Here is a 15,460-nt window from a genome sequence, read left to right on the forward strand (position 1 = left end):
AGAGAACATATTTCTTTCAATCTAACTTTGTCCCATGGCCAGGAGTGGGGCCAGCACATCCTCTTGCCACTGTGACCACTCTGCTTGTTATACAGGTGATGTGCATCATCTGGTACCCAGCTTGGTGATTCAGGCCCTTGTTGTTCTTTTATCCTTTCCCTTCTTCTCTTTCCTGTGCAAGAGACTGAGGCCAGGATCCCAGGCATGCCCGAGAAATACCCTCCCACTAAGCTATGTCCTGACACTGAGTGAGTTTCTGGATTTAAGCGTAAGATTTCTCTTCTCCACAGTGGAACCTTTCTGCTTTCTAACTACCGCTGTCATTCATTCTCTCATTGGCTTTGGCTATGCCCTGGGAGGAGGCCAGGACAAACACCCAGGTCCCTGGTGATGAAAGATTGCTATAGGATTCTGCACTTTCCCAAGATCTAAGGAGCTAGGGCAGGAGGAGGTGCCAGTGTCCTTTTAAGCCCCTATGGTGCCCATCTTCTTTCTGGGAGAATTCCAGGGATCTGGTGATCCAGGCGACCCAGACCTGGCTTTTACCCTTGCCCAGCATCTGTGTGGGAGCCTCCAGTCTGAAGACCAAGTCCAGGGCACTATCTTTTTTTTTTTTTTTTTAAATGAATGATTCATGTGGGTTGCTCTGCAGTTCATCACTGCAGCCTCCCATAAATAAAGCTAGCACAGACACTGGGACAGTGGAGGAGCTATGTAGGCCAGCTGCTTGCCCCCCGGGTACTTGTCATCCATGCCTGGTATGTCTCCTTGAGGTGATGACCCTGTCCCAGAAGAATCTGCAGGCATCTGTCTCTAACAGGTTCATAGCACTGATTTATCCTTGAGTGGCTGCCACCATTCCCTGATCGATCCACTCTTCTCTCCTTTGCTTTTTACCCCCCTCTCTCCAAGACCACATCATATTGTGTGGTACAGGTACGCTTCCCCACGGGAGGAGGCGGCATTTGTTCCTGGTCCTGGAGACACATGATCTGCCATTTGGAGACTTGCTTAGCCTAATTTTTAAAAATTGTTGTGGGAAACTGGGTTCCCACAAACTCTGGCAGTGTAATTCCAGCAGCGTGTGCATGTCCCAGGGTAGGGATTCTGAAGGGATGTCTGGGACCAGACCTAATAACATCTTCAGCGTGCTTCACGTCTGCCACTGTGTTGGAAGGACCTTCCATTTCTACCCAAATAAAACAAGTCGAATGGTTCATTTGGCAAAACCTGGCTGTGTCTGTACCTTTGGGCTCATATGTAGGTTAGGCTGGCTAGGGGACCAGCATGGGGGATTGTCAGGTGTTTTAAGAAGCTCATGGGTACCCTGGGACTTCCCTAGGCTTGTCAGAAGTACATGAGGCTCAGAACACCCGTTGACCTCTGGCCAAAGTAGCTAGCAACTAACCAAGGTAGGACATGGGCTTTCAGATCAGGGCAAAAATCAGGCGGATTGCTAAATTTCTTCCCAGAATCTTAGGCCTGACTTTAGGGTGTCTCAACAAATCAAGTCTGGCCACTTGCTCCACAGATTTCATGGAAACATAATAATAAAGGCAGGGAAGGAGTCCTCCTCCTCCTTCTTCCTCCTTCTTCCTCCTTCTTCCTCCTTCTTCCTTTCTTTCTTCTTCTTGATTTATTTATTTATTTTATGCATATGAGTACACCGTAGCTGTCTTCAGACACACCAGAAGAGGGCATCAGATCCCATTGCAGATGGTTGTGAGCCACCAGGTGGTTGATGGGAATTGAACTCAGGACCTCAGGAAGAACAGTCAGTGCTCTTAACCACTGAGTCATCTCTCCAGCCCAGGGAAGGGGTGGGGCCAGTATTCTTAAAACAGCACCCTTAGGCTGAGGATGGACCAGTAGTTAAGAGCACTTGTTGCTCTTGCAGAGAACTAGGATTCAGTTACCAGAACTCACATGGTGACTTAACACCGTCGGTAACACTACTTCTATGGATCCAGTAGGCACTCAGTTGTGCACAGGCATACGTACAGGCAACACATTCATATAACAGAGTAAAATTCTATTAAAAAGACAGCACCCAGTCTTTGGGGGATGCTAAGGTGAGTGTTGTATCAGTTACTCCCCTGTTTTGATCAAATACCCAGCAGAAGCTATTTAAACAGTGGCTTACTATTTAAGGGACCACAGTCCACAGTAACAAAGGAGGCATGGTAGCTGGAGTGGCTCTTTACACTTTGATGGACACAGCATAGAGGGTGGGACCAGATAACCAGCCCTCCAAGTCTCATCCACAGTGACCCACCTCTGCTGCCCAGGCCCATCTCCTAAAGCTCCCACGGCCTCTTCAAGCGCATTCATCTGGAAGTGAGTGCCCAAATACATGAGCCTGTGAGGAACACTTCACATTTAAATCCCAAGAAACCGTAGACAGAGTTGAGGGGAGGGCGAAGAAGCATTCAAAGCCAGACAGACTTGGGTAGACTATGGTTTGCTTGCTGATCATTACTGCAGCTCTGGCTCTAGGGAAGTTGTGACCACTGTCATTGCATTGGGGGGGGGGGATCTGTTCTCATCTTGAGTTGATTCTCTCAGGGGTGGGGAGTTGGAGGGGTAAGTGTTCCCACCTATGGGGACATCTCATCATGGGTCACCTGCCTGAAAGAACCACTGTCCCAGAAATTCAAGGAGACACAGGATTATGGGACTTAATAGGAACTTTCCGGTGCCCTCTCAGGGGTCTGGAAAGGGATGTTTTAAAGTTGGCAGTAAAATTTCCTTATCATTCTTGTATTGGTGCCTCCAGTCATAAAAGAGGGTCAGCCAGGTCAGATAGGTCTAATCTATTTCCTGTTGGCACAGACAGGTACTACTCCTTAAGTGATGAAGGTGGTGTACTGGCTGTGTTTGTGTGTCAACTTGACACAAGATGGAGTTATCACAGAGAAAGGAGCCTCTCTTGAGGAAATGCCTCCATGAGATCCAGCTGTAAGGCATTTTCTCAATTATTGATCAAGGGGGGAGGGCCCATGGTGGGTAGTACCATCCCTGGGTTGTTAGTCTTGGGTTCTATAAGAAAGCAAGCTGAGCAAGCCAGGGGAAGCAAGCCAGTAAGTAACATCCCTCCATGGCCTCTGCATCAGCTCCTGCCTCCAAGTTCCTGCCCTGTGTGAGTTCCTGTCCTGACTTCCTTTGATGATGAACAGCAGTATGGAAGTGTAAGCTGAATAAACCCTTTCCTCCCCAACTTGCTTCTTGGTGGTGATGTTTTGTACAGGAATAGAAACCCTGACTGAGCCAGTTGGCTACCTAGGGTTGATCAGGAATCTGATCCAAGGGAGACGCCACAAAATGAAGGCAGAGATGCCACGATTTCATCCCTGCTTTCAGTCACACACTGGGCACTGCAGGTCCAAACAAAGAGATGGCACTTTAGAAAGAGCAACCTCTGTCGACGTTAGAGGACCAAACCTTACATCTCCGCCATGCTTTAAGTCGGTGGTTCTCAGCCTTCCTAATGTCTCGGCCCTTTAATACAGTTCTTCATGTTGTGCTAACCCCAAGCCATGAAACTATTTTGTTGCTACTTTGTAACAACTGTCACTTTGCTACTGTTATGAATCCTAATGCAAACATCTGATATGCAGGCTGTCTGATAGGGGACCCTCCACGGGGTTGTGACAACCGCTGCTTTACTCAGAGTAACACTGTCATAGAAGCTGTGTCTCTGAACAAGGGTTACTCTCATAAAATTGGACTGACGCCGGAGAAGGATGCTTTCCCCGTGGCAATGCCCAAGGGCACATATTCTTTCATGTCCCGCTGTTTTCAGATTTCTGATGTGGTGAAATTTCATTTTATATGTGTTGGCCATCCAGATGTTGGACATAGTCAAGTCATCTCTATGGTATCTAATGCTCACATCACACCCGGGGCTCCAGAGTTAGCGATGACAGGGAAATCACTTCCACATGGGCAGCTCTCTGTGCAGACAGCCTCCTGTGCAGACTGTCTGGCCACTGACTGACCTTCCAACATGGGTTCTTCTTACTTTCCCCACCCATCTCTTCAACGTGTTTCTTCTCGCTCTCCTCGCCTCCCTAGAAAACATTTCCACCACTTCCTCTTTGCAGCTGTTTAAGCCTAGCCTCCTGCTGAGCCTGAATCACAGATCACCCACCTCCTTCCATCCTCCACAGAGGAAGGCCATTTTCTCTCTAAGAGGAACTTGGTGACAGCTGTTGGCAACAGATGCTTAAGTGTTGCATTGTGATGCTTATAAGATGTTAAATGCACTCAGAGCGTTATAGAACCCGAGGATGCTCTCTGAGAGTCTGACCCAAACCCATAGGAATACGGGGTCCAAATGGCAAGGGGCCGAGAGTGAGGACTGGGGATGAGAAATAAAGACCACAGATCATCTGGGACCAGGAGGTCTTGCATAAGCTGATGTCTTATGCCAAGCAAGCTTATTAAGAAGTTCAACATCTCATATACTATTTGCAAGGGGAGAATGGATCAAGGTCAACAGAGAGCTAAGTCAGACAACACTGGCAAAGAAAACACAGGTTATTTCAGACACAATTGCCTTAGCATGGATAACCACAGCCCTTCAGTTGGGAAATCTGGGTTCCCTGAAACCAAAATTCTAACTCCTTTGAGACTCCAAGGGACCTTGCTGAGCCTGCTCCTGGACAAGGACACAAAATTAGTATTCCCTTTGACCTTTCACCGGGGTTTCTGAGAAAGCCTTGGATCAATCTGCCTCCCAAAAGGCTCCTCCCTGAGACCTGGGCAATGCCTTTTAATACTTTTGGAAGGCAAAGAACCACTGCTCTTCTATCAGAAGGCAGAAGGGGGTGTCTTGGTTACCACACTCACCAACAAGGATGCCTTTAAAGGGGGATATTTGTGCCAGTTCATAGTTTCTGAATCTTGAAGCCCATTATGGCAGGGAGTGCACTGGAGAGTAGCCCAGGCGGTGTCGATAGGCAGCAGTTGTGGAGCCAGGTGCTGGGTATAAGCTTCAAAGGTCTACTTCTAATGGCATACTTCTGCCAGCTAGACCTCACAACCCTAAAGGTTCCACAGACTACCCCACCAGCTGAAGAACAAGTGTTCAATTGATAACACAGGGATTTCCGTAAAACTTTGGAATCAGTGGATATGTGAATGTACTAGGGGTGGATGGAGGTGATTGTACTCCATTTATTTATTTAATATCATTTACTAAGTGCATGGTGTTTGTTATGTCATCCATTCAACAAATGCTTTCTGGGTCAGATTCCTTAATGCTTTGGGAGCGCAAGAGTGTGCTAGAGAGATTTATGCCCTGAGAGCTACTCCGGGCAGCACCACGGAGAGCTCCCTGGACCCATTCTGCGCCTGGCTGTGGAGAGACAAGATTCCAAAGGAAGATCTGGGTTGCTCCCACCAGGACAGGAGGAGAACACGACTGGCTGAAGACCCAACTGGGGAGCTGGACAGACAAAGACTCTGGGGCTACGTTCACAGTGTTGACGAAAAGTCTCAGAGTCAGCGGGTCCTTGGAAGAGAAAGCGATGCCATCGGATTGCCCCCGAAAAATCTCACTCTGGTTACAATGTGGAGCGCAGAACGGCTGTGGCCTGGCTGGCGTGATGGCTCGGCCTGTGGAGATGGGGTGAGGAGCAATGTAGGCATGACACACAGGGACAGGGATGAGACACCTCAAGAGATTAGTGGAATAAGAAGACAAATCAACAAGGGTGTGTGGGTGAGTAGGGAGGGCCATTTCAACAAGAGCAATGGTTTCTGAAGGAGAGGCAGAGAAGTCTTAAATCTTTGGCCTTCCCAAGGGTGATATTACTTGCTGGAGGAGCAAAGATCTGTGTAGCAAGAAAGCAAGTAAGAGAGTCTAATCCTAGCATCAGGCTACAGAGGATTCTGCTTCTCAAAGGAGGCACTGGACCATGGATAACATTTCCAGATGGATGGGCAGAAAATCAGTGAAACTTCTCTTGGGCCTCTTATCTCAAGGCAAAGACATAATAAGGATGGCAGAGCATGGGATGTTTTTGGGAAGGGTGAGGGGGGCAAAGTCTGACTATCTATCCCTGGCTAACAGGGAGCTTGCTATGATGACCAGGCTGGCCTCCATCTAACTCACAAAGATCTGTCTGCTTCTGATCCTGGGGGGCTGGGATTAAAGGCATGGACCATCATACCCTGTCACTCTGTAGGAATTATTTGAAAGGATCTTTAAAGGAAAGAAATATGCAGTGAGCCCCACCCTGTGGGAAGAGGCAGTGGCCTCTATGCTGCCTCTTTTTTTGGTTTTTAAAGATTTATTTATTTTATGTATGTGAGTACACTGTAGCTATCTTCAGACACACCAGAAGAGGGCATCAGATCCCATTACAGATGGTTGTGAGTCACCATGTGGTTGCTGGGATTTGAACTCAGGACCTCTGGAGGAGCAGTCACTGCTCTTAACCGCCGAGCCATCTCTCCAGCTCTCTATGCTGTCTCTTAATTCCAAGCTTAGAGACACAGGGGAAAGCGTTCACAGGATCGGCCTGAGTGGCTAGGGATTTCTAGAGTACTGGGACTCAATTCTTACTCAGAACACCAAGGTGGCCCAGGTTACAGAGCTGGGCAGACCGATGGAGGCCCTGAGTCTGAGGTTTGGCTTTAGGGTCATATAGCACAAAGATCATCCAGGAGTCATCTGGGATTCTTCTGAAGAGAGTTGACTTTCAGGACAAAGAAATCTTGGGCAGTGGGGGTGCGTTGCAGGGTAGAAGAGGACTAGAACCATCTTTCCTGAGGGATAGATGCATCCCTCATCTATGCATCTATGCATCTATGCCCATGCCTAGGGAGTCTGCTGGGAGGAAAGCCGCAATGTCATTGGGAAGAGCCAACATAAATCACCAGTGGGGGACACACCAGCAAGTTCTCCTATGAAATGGCTCAGCTCTGCAGGATGGGACAAGCTAGTGTATGTCCAAATCTGCAGATCCCCCCCCCCCCAAGAAAGAGGGAGAGCAGAAAGGTAGAGGGCTGCCACCTCTCCAACAACAAAGGAAGATGAACGTGTTGGTCAGGGTTTGTATTCCTGCACAAAACATCATGACCAAGAAGCAAGTCAGGATTGGGGAGGAAAGGGTTTACTCAGCTTACACTGCCACATCGCTGTTCATCATCAAGGGCAGGACGGGAACTCACACAGGGCAGGAACCTGGAGGCAGGAGGTGATGCAGAGGCCATGGAGGGTGCTGCTTACTGGATTGCTTCCCCTGGCTTGCTCAGCCTGCTTTCTTATAGAACCCAGGACTACCAGCCCAGGGATGGCACCACCTACAATGGGCTGAACCCTCCCCCCTTGATCACTAATTGAGAAAATGCCTTACAGCTGGATCTCATGGAGGCATTTCCTCAAGGGAGGCTCCTTTCTCTGTGATAACTCCATCTTGTGTCAAGCTGACACACAAACCCATCCCGTACAAAGAGCCGACGGGTGGAGCTTCATGAGGAGACTGTGTAGTGCAGGTTCCTGTGTGGCAAACATTGTCATTTGTAGGATGTGCAGAACTTCAAAACTGACAGAAGTTGCATAGTCACAGGTCTGCCATGGGCTTCAGCTACCACCAGGGTAAGAACCACCCACGTCATCCCCACAGGTCCTGCTTGCTTGATGAGTAGGTCCAGATTGGTTTCAGAGTAGTGAGCTGTGAACGATCACAGTGGTGTGAGTGATCACAGTGGTGTGAGCGAGCGAGCAAGAGGTTCCGGGGAGAGTTTCACGGGTATAAACAGCACTTTACCTGATCTGTTGGAGAAGGGCAGAGGGCACTGGCAGATGCATAGGTTAACGGGGTTAAGAGTTCTTTGAGGGGAGGCAGGAGTGGGTGGGTGGGTGGGGGAGCACCCTCATAGAAGCAGGGGGAGGGAGGATTAAATAGGGGGGTTCCGGAAGGGAACGCGGGAAAGGGGATAACATTTGAAATGTAAATGAATAAAATATCCAATTTTAAAAAAAGAAGAGTTCTTTGAGTGTCATCCTGTAGGATGGGTGCAGAGGACTCGACCGTGCTGAGTGGTAGACAAGCATCAGGCTGTGGAGGCTGTGAACAGAGCCCTGGAACTGGTAATTTGCTCTCTAGGAAATGGAACAACAGTCCTTGCCAAATGTGATTCTGCCAGGACTGTGAGGAGGTGGGTGGCCACCAGGGGGCGCAGTCCCAGGGAGAGAGGAGTGAGGTTGGGACCAGAGCAGTTTGCCTTGTGTGTGCTTCCCTATCGGGATGGCAAGCCATTCAGAAAGAGGAGTATAAACGGAGCGCAGGGGAGACAGTGTGCTTGCAGGGCAGAGGGTGAGGAGAGGGCCTGCAGGCATCGGAGAGAAGTCAAGATTGAATTCTAAGGGCGTGTGGAATCATTGGCGTATGTGAGCTGGGGAGCGACTTGAGTGGACAGCTTTTTAAGTGAAATCTTGTACTTAGCCCAGGAGACTGACAGGAGGAGCAGGAGCGTTGCTCTCCCGCTCTCTCAGGCAGCTGGAGCCAATGAGTGCTCTGCCCAAAGCGGGTGTGGGATCGCAGATTTCACGGGGACAGGAAGACCACTACCACACAGCAGTGCACTTAATACTCTGAGAGGCCCAGGATAAGAAGGGGTGCACTCTGAGATAGCACGCCAGCTTCAGGGAGGAATCAGGAGCTCATGGCAAGTCAGGGCTCACAGCTGGGAGACAGCACCGTGAGGCTTACGTTCTTCACTCTGACACATGTTCATGGCTCCCACTTCAGGCTGTGGTCTGCTCGAACCGTTACCGTTTCTTGAGGGCTGCATTATTTCTCCGCTAGCGCCAGAGATTCTTAAAGTTTTGCTGGAAGGAGCTGCGATGTTGGTGCTGGTGGAGCTGGGGCAGGGGTGAGGGGCTTGTGAGAAATGTAGCTAAGAGGGTACATTTGGCACTAAGGCCTCTTCACGCTTCCTCAAGTCTAGACCTTGGCTCTGCCTGAGATGAGAGGTGGGTCTGCAAAGCAAGCCTCAAATCCCCTCTCCTGCGGACTCCATGCAGGGTCCTCAGACTTAAGAGCCTTGGATGATGATCCAGCCAAGGGCCAGGTCTGTAGCATGGGCTTGAGCCAGCTAGACTGGCATGTGACTGGCAGACAAAACAGGGCTCATGAGAGAATGAGAGATACAAGTGGAGTCTGTGTCCTGTCTATGAGGTCGTGCAGAGCCTCCTCCGGCTTTCTGATAGTCCATCCCGCCCCGGCCCCATGCCCGCCTCTGGCCACCGCTGGCCTGTTTTCTGAACCTCTACTTTTATCTTTCTGACAGTGTCACATAAACGTAGCCCTGCAGTGAGAGCCTTCTCCTGGGCCTCTCACTTAATATAACTCCCCCGATTTTCATCTGTAGCAAGCCCCTTCCCAGATAGAGCTTCTCTGAACACACATGTACAGATCTTGAGTAGATACTGTTTTTTTTTTATCTAAAAGTGTATTATATTGATTTTTTTCAGAATTTCATCCATGCATAAATGTATTTTGATCACATACACACACCCTCCCTCCATTTCCAACTCCCAGCTTCCTCCCCACGTCTCTCTATGAACCATCACCTCTCATCCAGTTTCTGCTGGATGTGGGATCATCTACATCCAGCCATGTGGGATGTAGGCATGGAGAGCCGGAAGGGGTCAACTCACCAGGAGCTACGCCCAGAAGAAAACCATCTCTCCTTCCCCTGGAAGCCATCACACTGTTAGCAGCATCACAGCCAGCACCGGGGACCCACCAGCCCCTCCCGCCTGCATGCTGAAAAGCTGACTGACTTGGTAGTGAGCAGCCAACCACAGTCGCTGTGAGGTCAGGAGTGTAGCATCTCTGTCAGGCCCAGAAAACAGATACAGCTTTGTCTTCAGGTAGGGGTCCAGGAGTGCAGCTGTGTAGAATGTGCAGGTGTGTAGAATGTGTTTGTTGAGCCACTATGTAAGAGAGCCCTGCTTTGCCAAATATTGGGAACATTTTGCATTCTCTTGCCCCATTGTGATATAGTCTGCTTTACATCCAAGACCAGCGTTTGGTTTTGATTCAAACCATGTTTTGTTTTGTTTTTTTTTTAATTAACATGTTCTAATGCTGTGGGATTCTCTAGAAATATTTTTATTCTCAAAGTCTTATAAAAAATTCCATTGACCATTTCGCCTGAAGGGTGTCTCACTAGAAACAAGTCTCGCTATTGTCTTTGAATAGCAAAATGATTTATATGCACGTGCGCACACTTGTGTATGCCTGTGTGTCCTCTCCGGTCCCTACAAAATTCCTTTTCTTGGTGATTTCCAATCTTCAAGGTTCCAGAGGTCAAACCACAAGCCACCAGCAGGGGGCGTTTGTCACCTACAGTTAAACCACTCTTAGTCTTCCAGCCTTTCCACTGGTTCAGGTGTGGTCCCTCCACAGACTAAGGGAGGAGATAGGGTTGATATCTCCCTGGTGAAGATGTCTGGGATCAGAGACACCTTCCCTTGCTAGGGATCCAAGTACCTCAAAAGGACAAAGTGGGAAAGGAGTTTCTCAGGGCGAGCTTGGGGGAGGGGTTCAGCTCTGGTTGCTGCTCCGATGTCCCTCGCATATATGAATGGCCCTCTCTTCCTTTCTCTCTGAAATGTGCTAAGAATAGTATCTATTTTACAACATCCGTTCTGCCTGATGGCGAGTTCAGTCCAGTGCAAACTGCTTTCCTCCTGGGTGCCACGCCTTGAACCTGGTTGTTTAATTGACTTTGTTGCCGTCTTTGTCGTCATGCTTGCATTTTTCCGTCCACTGAGCCCAGCGTGTTCCAGGCACAGCAGACGTCCTGAGCTCGCTTCAGTGGACACCAGGGAAGCGCTTCCACTCTCAAAGAGCTCACAGCTGGGGTTGGCAGGGAGAGGCCCACAAGTAATGGGCCCCTCCACAGGCCAGAAACTTGGAAGAAACGGAAGAACTTGGAAGAGACCATGAGCTCATAGCTTCTGCTGGGCTTCTGTGGGCATGAAGGACTGACGGTACTGAAACAGGGAGAGTCTCTTTAGTGATGCAGGCTCTTAGAAGCCATGCAAGCTCCATTCAATGGTCCCACAACCACACACACACACACAAAGGCAATACCGAATAAACCCAGCAGACATTCGATTTTCAAAAAAATATCCATCTTTTTTTTTTTTTGTTATTGGGTTTGTTTGCTTGCTTGTTTGTTTGTTTTTTCAAGATACGGTTTCTCTGAGTAACAGCACAGTCTAGCCTTGAACTCATAGAGATCTACCTGCCTCCGCCTCCCTTATTCCAGGATTAAAGGCGTGAGCCACCACAGCCTGGCTCCATGTCACTTTTTAAAATAGAGTCTACCACTGAACTTTCAGCTCACTGGTTTGACTACACTGGCTGACCAGCAAAGCCCAGAGATCCTGCTGCTTCTGCCTCCCCTGCACTGGGAATGCCTGTGTTTGTCTCCACGCCTGTCGTTTTTTTGTGGTGATTGAGCTCGGACCTGCACACTGTGATCACGTCACTGACATCCATGTCTTCCCAGCTTCTGGCATCTCTTCTCTAAGGCACTGATCACATTCCCAAGGGCTCCACCTCCGTGGCCTAATCTCTCTGCTTGGCCACCTCTGAACCCCTCCCTGACACAGGGATTGCTTGACATGCCAATATTCAACATACGGATATGGGAGGGACAGACATCTAGTCGGTGTGGGACTTAGAGACATTCATTAACCTCTCATAGTCTCTAGCAACTTCTGACTAACGAAGAAGGGTTTTCTCCAACTGCTGAATGTGCAATACCGGGTCATTATCCCCCCTTTACAGATGGGAGATTGGACTGTGCTCCAAGCTACACAGCCAGGAGGTGGCACAGATGGGCTGAGTCCTGTCCTCTTGTTCACCTGCAAGGGAAGAGAAGCAAGAGTTTCAAGTAAATAGAAATTTTCTAGCATTAAAAAAAAATCTATATAGAAATCTCACAAACCAGGTGATAAGGAATCTTTGTTTAAAATCATAATAAAATGAGCAAGAAGGGGACTCTGACAGCCACAGGGAGCTCTCCCTGCTGACTGTAGGTTGGAAATGACATCTGACCCCTGTTCTGTGCAGGAGCATCTATGCCTGGCTTATCTGGGCCCTTCTGGGGCCACCTAAGGATAGGTGGAGTTCCTCAAGGTCCTAAGTTCCAGGCTGACAGTGGCCGTAACTGCTTTGTGGGCCAGCCACATGCTTTGAGGGACAGCAGGACTTCCCTGGAGCAGAGTCATTTCCAGAAGAGAGCAGTCTTCTGGGAAATGGAAACAGAGACCAATCTAGTAAGACCCTGCCTTCTGGGTAAGATGAGCAGCACCCATGTATAACTGAGAGAAACCTGATCCCGAGCCTGGAGCCCAGTCGATCCCCCAGCTCCGCCCGCCCTCCTCAGGACCAACCCGGCTCTGGACAGTGTGCAGTGCTCGCATGGGCTGTGAAGCTCAGGTGTCTCCTTGGTGGTGGCCCCTACATGCCCTTGGAGTGGCCTGGAGGGGTCCTTCCTCCCCGTCTCCCTCCCTGTTGTGAGGCCAGGTGGGAAGCGGACGCCAGGACTTTATGTCACTTGAGTCTCTGCAAAGGGGTGTGACGGGGAGGAAAGAGGACAACCTTCTCGTTTTCATGAATAAGTGATAGGGCTTAAGGAGAAGCCCCGGGGCTGGTGCAGAGTGAGAGAGGGTGGCAGAGAAGGGCTGAGGACAGAAAGGAGAAAACAGGAGGGGGTGCGGGGCGGGCAGAGCGCTGCGTTAGGCTGAGGCACCAGAGAAGAGGAAAGCAGGACAGAACTTTGGGATTGGGGACCCAGGAGACCCAGGGAGAGCCTGATCTGAAACCCTAGTCGTGGGTGAGGGCTCTGTGGCTTGCTGAGTGAGAGACATAGGTCTAAGGAAGCCAGGAAGGCAGACCGGACCCGTGAGCCTATAGGGTCCCAGAAGAGGCAGGTAGCAAAATGATGGCCCAGAAGAAGAAGCGGAGGAAGAAAGACATCGACTTCCTGGGCTTGTACGAGGAGGAGCTGCTGAACTACGACTCGGAGGATGGCGAGGATGAGTTGGAACATGAGTACTACAAAGCCAAGGGTATGGGTGGCGTAGGGTCACTGGCGGCGTTGGGCCCCGGGTGCGTGGGGCTGTGGGTGGTGTCGGGAGGTGTGGGACTGCGGAATCTGTCCCTCTGAGGAGAGCTTTGCAGTTCTGGACCATTGCTTATACAGTTAGTTACCTTGCATGCCCTGCATGTCTGGGGGTCAGAGGGCTCCGTGGAGCTGGAGATGAGGCAACTTTCTGGTTGGCACAGCTTTCTGGTTGGCAGGATATGTTATTGTAGTGCGGGGACGGCCTCCTATTCGCAGCTAGCTGCATTGATCTATTTGAGTTAATAAAGTAACAAATTAAGACTGAGGACCCATCTGTGCATAACACAGGACGGAGAAGTACCGAGGGGTGAACTTACCGGTGCACTCGTGTATGGCACCACACACACCAGGATGGAAGCATTTCCACCTCCCCCCTCTCCCTGCCCCCACAGAGCTCCTTAGGATCTCTGCCTGATCCTACAAGTCTATCTCCCTGACTCTATCTCCACTGACAGCTTTTCACTGCTCTTTAACTTCGTATAAACAGAGTCATTCGATGTGTGTTTCTTTGGGAGATAAGTCTCACTCTGTGGTTCAGGTAGGGCTGACTCTGTGGTTCAGGTTTTTTTTACTTAGGCTATACTTACTGTGTAGCCTAGGCTGGTCTTAAATGCTCAGCCATCTTTGTGTCCCCTGTGCCTGGTGCTGGCATTACAGGGGTGAGGTCTGAGTTTTGTGGTGTGTATATATTTGTGTCTATCATGCATGGTGTAACCCGAGGCACAGTTTGCTGTTTTTACTCACAGATACGATTGCACCTCACTGGTGATTCGACCATTCTCTCGAGACGAACATTTGCATTGCTTGTGCCTTGATTTTCATACTGTTGTGAAGAAAGCTGCTACAGGTCTTGGACACATACCCTCATTTCTCCAGGATTTATAATTCCAAGTTGAAGTGCTGGGTTACAGGGTTAGCATCTGTTCACCTCTCGGTGCTGACAGCCACTCATGCACCCCCACCATCCGGGAAGGACAGTGGCTTCACATTCTGCCATTGCTTGGTATGGTCAAGTCTTCATTTCAGCCAGTCTGGTGGGCACATGGTGGCATCTTCCTGGGGGTTTAGTTTTCATGTCCCTGATGAGTAGTGGCCCTGAGTGTGCTCATTTGTGGTTCTCCTGTATTTGACAGTCATTTGAGTATCTTTGGCGACATATGAAGTTATTTTTTGCATTTTTTCAGTGTTATTGAAGTATATAGTTTATTATCATAAAGTACATATATTTTGAATGTCCTTTTTACATGACAAGGTCAATGTAGAAAATATTTATATTATAGAGACCAAGGGTTCCTTGTGTTGTTCCCAGTTCCAGTCAGCCATTCTTCTGTCTCCTGTTAAAGCCAGTCTCATTTGCTGTTAGTGGCGTCACATAAATAGCATTGTAAGGAATAACTATTTTGTGTCTGTATGGATGCATTGCACAGCATGTGTCCGTAGCTCACTGCTTTTCATTGCTGAGTGGTATGTTTGTTTACCCATTCACCTGTCGATGGACACTTAAAGTTTCTCATTTGGGTCTACTAAGAGTATACTATGAGCATTGAGTTCATGGGGCTTTGAGTGTGTTTGCTTTTGTCTCTCTTGGGTCAAACCCAAAAACTGGATGTTTTTGATCTTATGACAAATGATTGTCTATTAGTATTTAAAAGAATGCAGTATCTGTTTCTTCTTTATCAGTGTGAATTATTCATAGTTTCTAGGTATGAGTCCTTTGCTAGATGTGTTCCAAATGCCACATCTTCATCTGTGACTCATTCTTCTGCCATTTTCTTGATGGTCTTAAATGTCATTAAGTTCAGATGAGCAACTCCTATAAGTAAGTGTCTGGCTTAGGGAGTAGCTGTGAGCCCCTGAGTGAGCCAGTGAATCAGCCTTCCCATGAACACCAGATCCACCTCTTCTCTAAATTAAGTATCTCTGGGCCTCTGTCTACAATTTTCAAATGATGTGGTCCTGGCATTTCCACCAGGCTGGCCATTCTCCTGGAGCTACTTGACTCAGAAATGCCTGTGTGCAGGTAGGTGATGTCAGAGATGCCCTGTGTGCACATCAGTGATGCAGACTGTGCTCAGGTTGCTCTGGAGTTCAGGCTGCGATGACTCAAGCCATGACATGAGTATCGTGAGAGCCAAAGTCCATTGCTTTTCCCGTTCATGGCTTCTCTGATGAGCTTTGCCAGACTCAGGCACATCCTGTGTTCCTCTCATCCCCAGACACGGCAGATCCCGTTCTTCACAGGCAAGGAAGGACCATGTTAGAATCTGCGGTGCTCTTGAAGAGCCCCAGAATTATCTGC

At 49.1% G+C, this 15,460-nt stretch overlaps 1 protein-coding gene across 3 annotated transcripts in view; it reads left to right on the top strand.

Annotated features, from left to right (window-relative positions):
• The first annotated feature begins 12,975 nt into the window (after positions 1-12,975).
• Loxhd1 (lipoxygenase homology PLAT domains 1) overlaps positions 12,976-15,460 on the top strand; it is a 164,644-nt gene continuing 162,159 nt past the window's right edge. For all 3 annotated transcript variants that reach the window (XM_085833449.1, XM_085833450.1, XM_085833451.1), the window contains exon 1: positions 12,976-13,105. In XM_085833449.1, coding sequence (XP_085689575.1) covers positions 12,976-13,105 — 130 coding nt within the window. The remainder of the gene's footprint in view (positions 13,106-15,460) is intronic.

Source organism: Mus caroli, unplaced genomic scaffold (assembly GCF_978045245.1).
Source record: "Mus caroli unplaced genomic scaffold, Mus_caroli_1 scaffold_19, whole genome shotgun sequence".
NCBI lineage: Eukaryota > Metazoa > Chordata > Mammalia > Rodentia > Muridae > Mus > Mus caroli.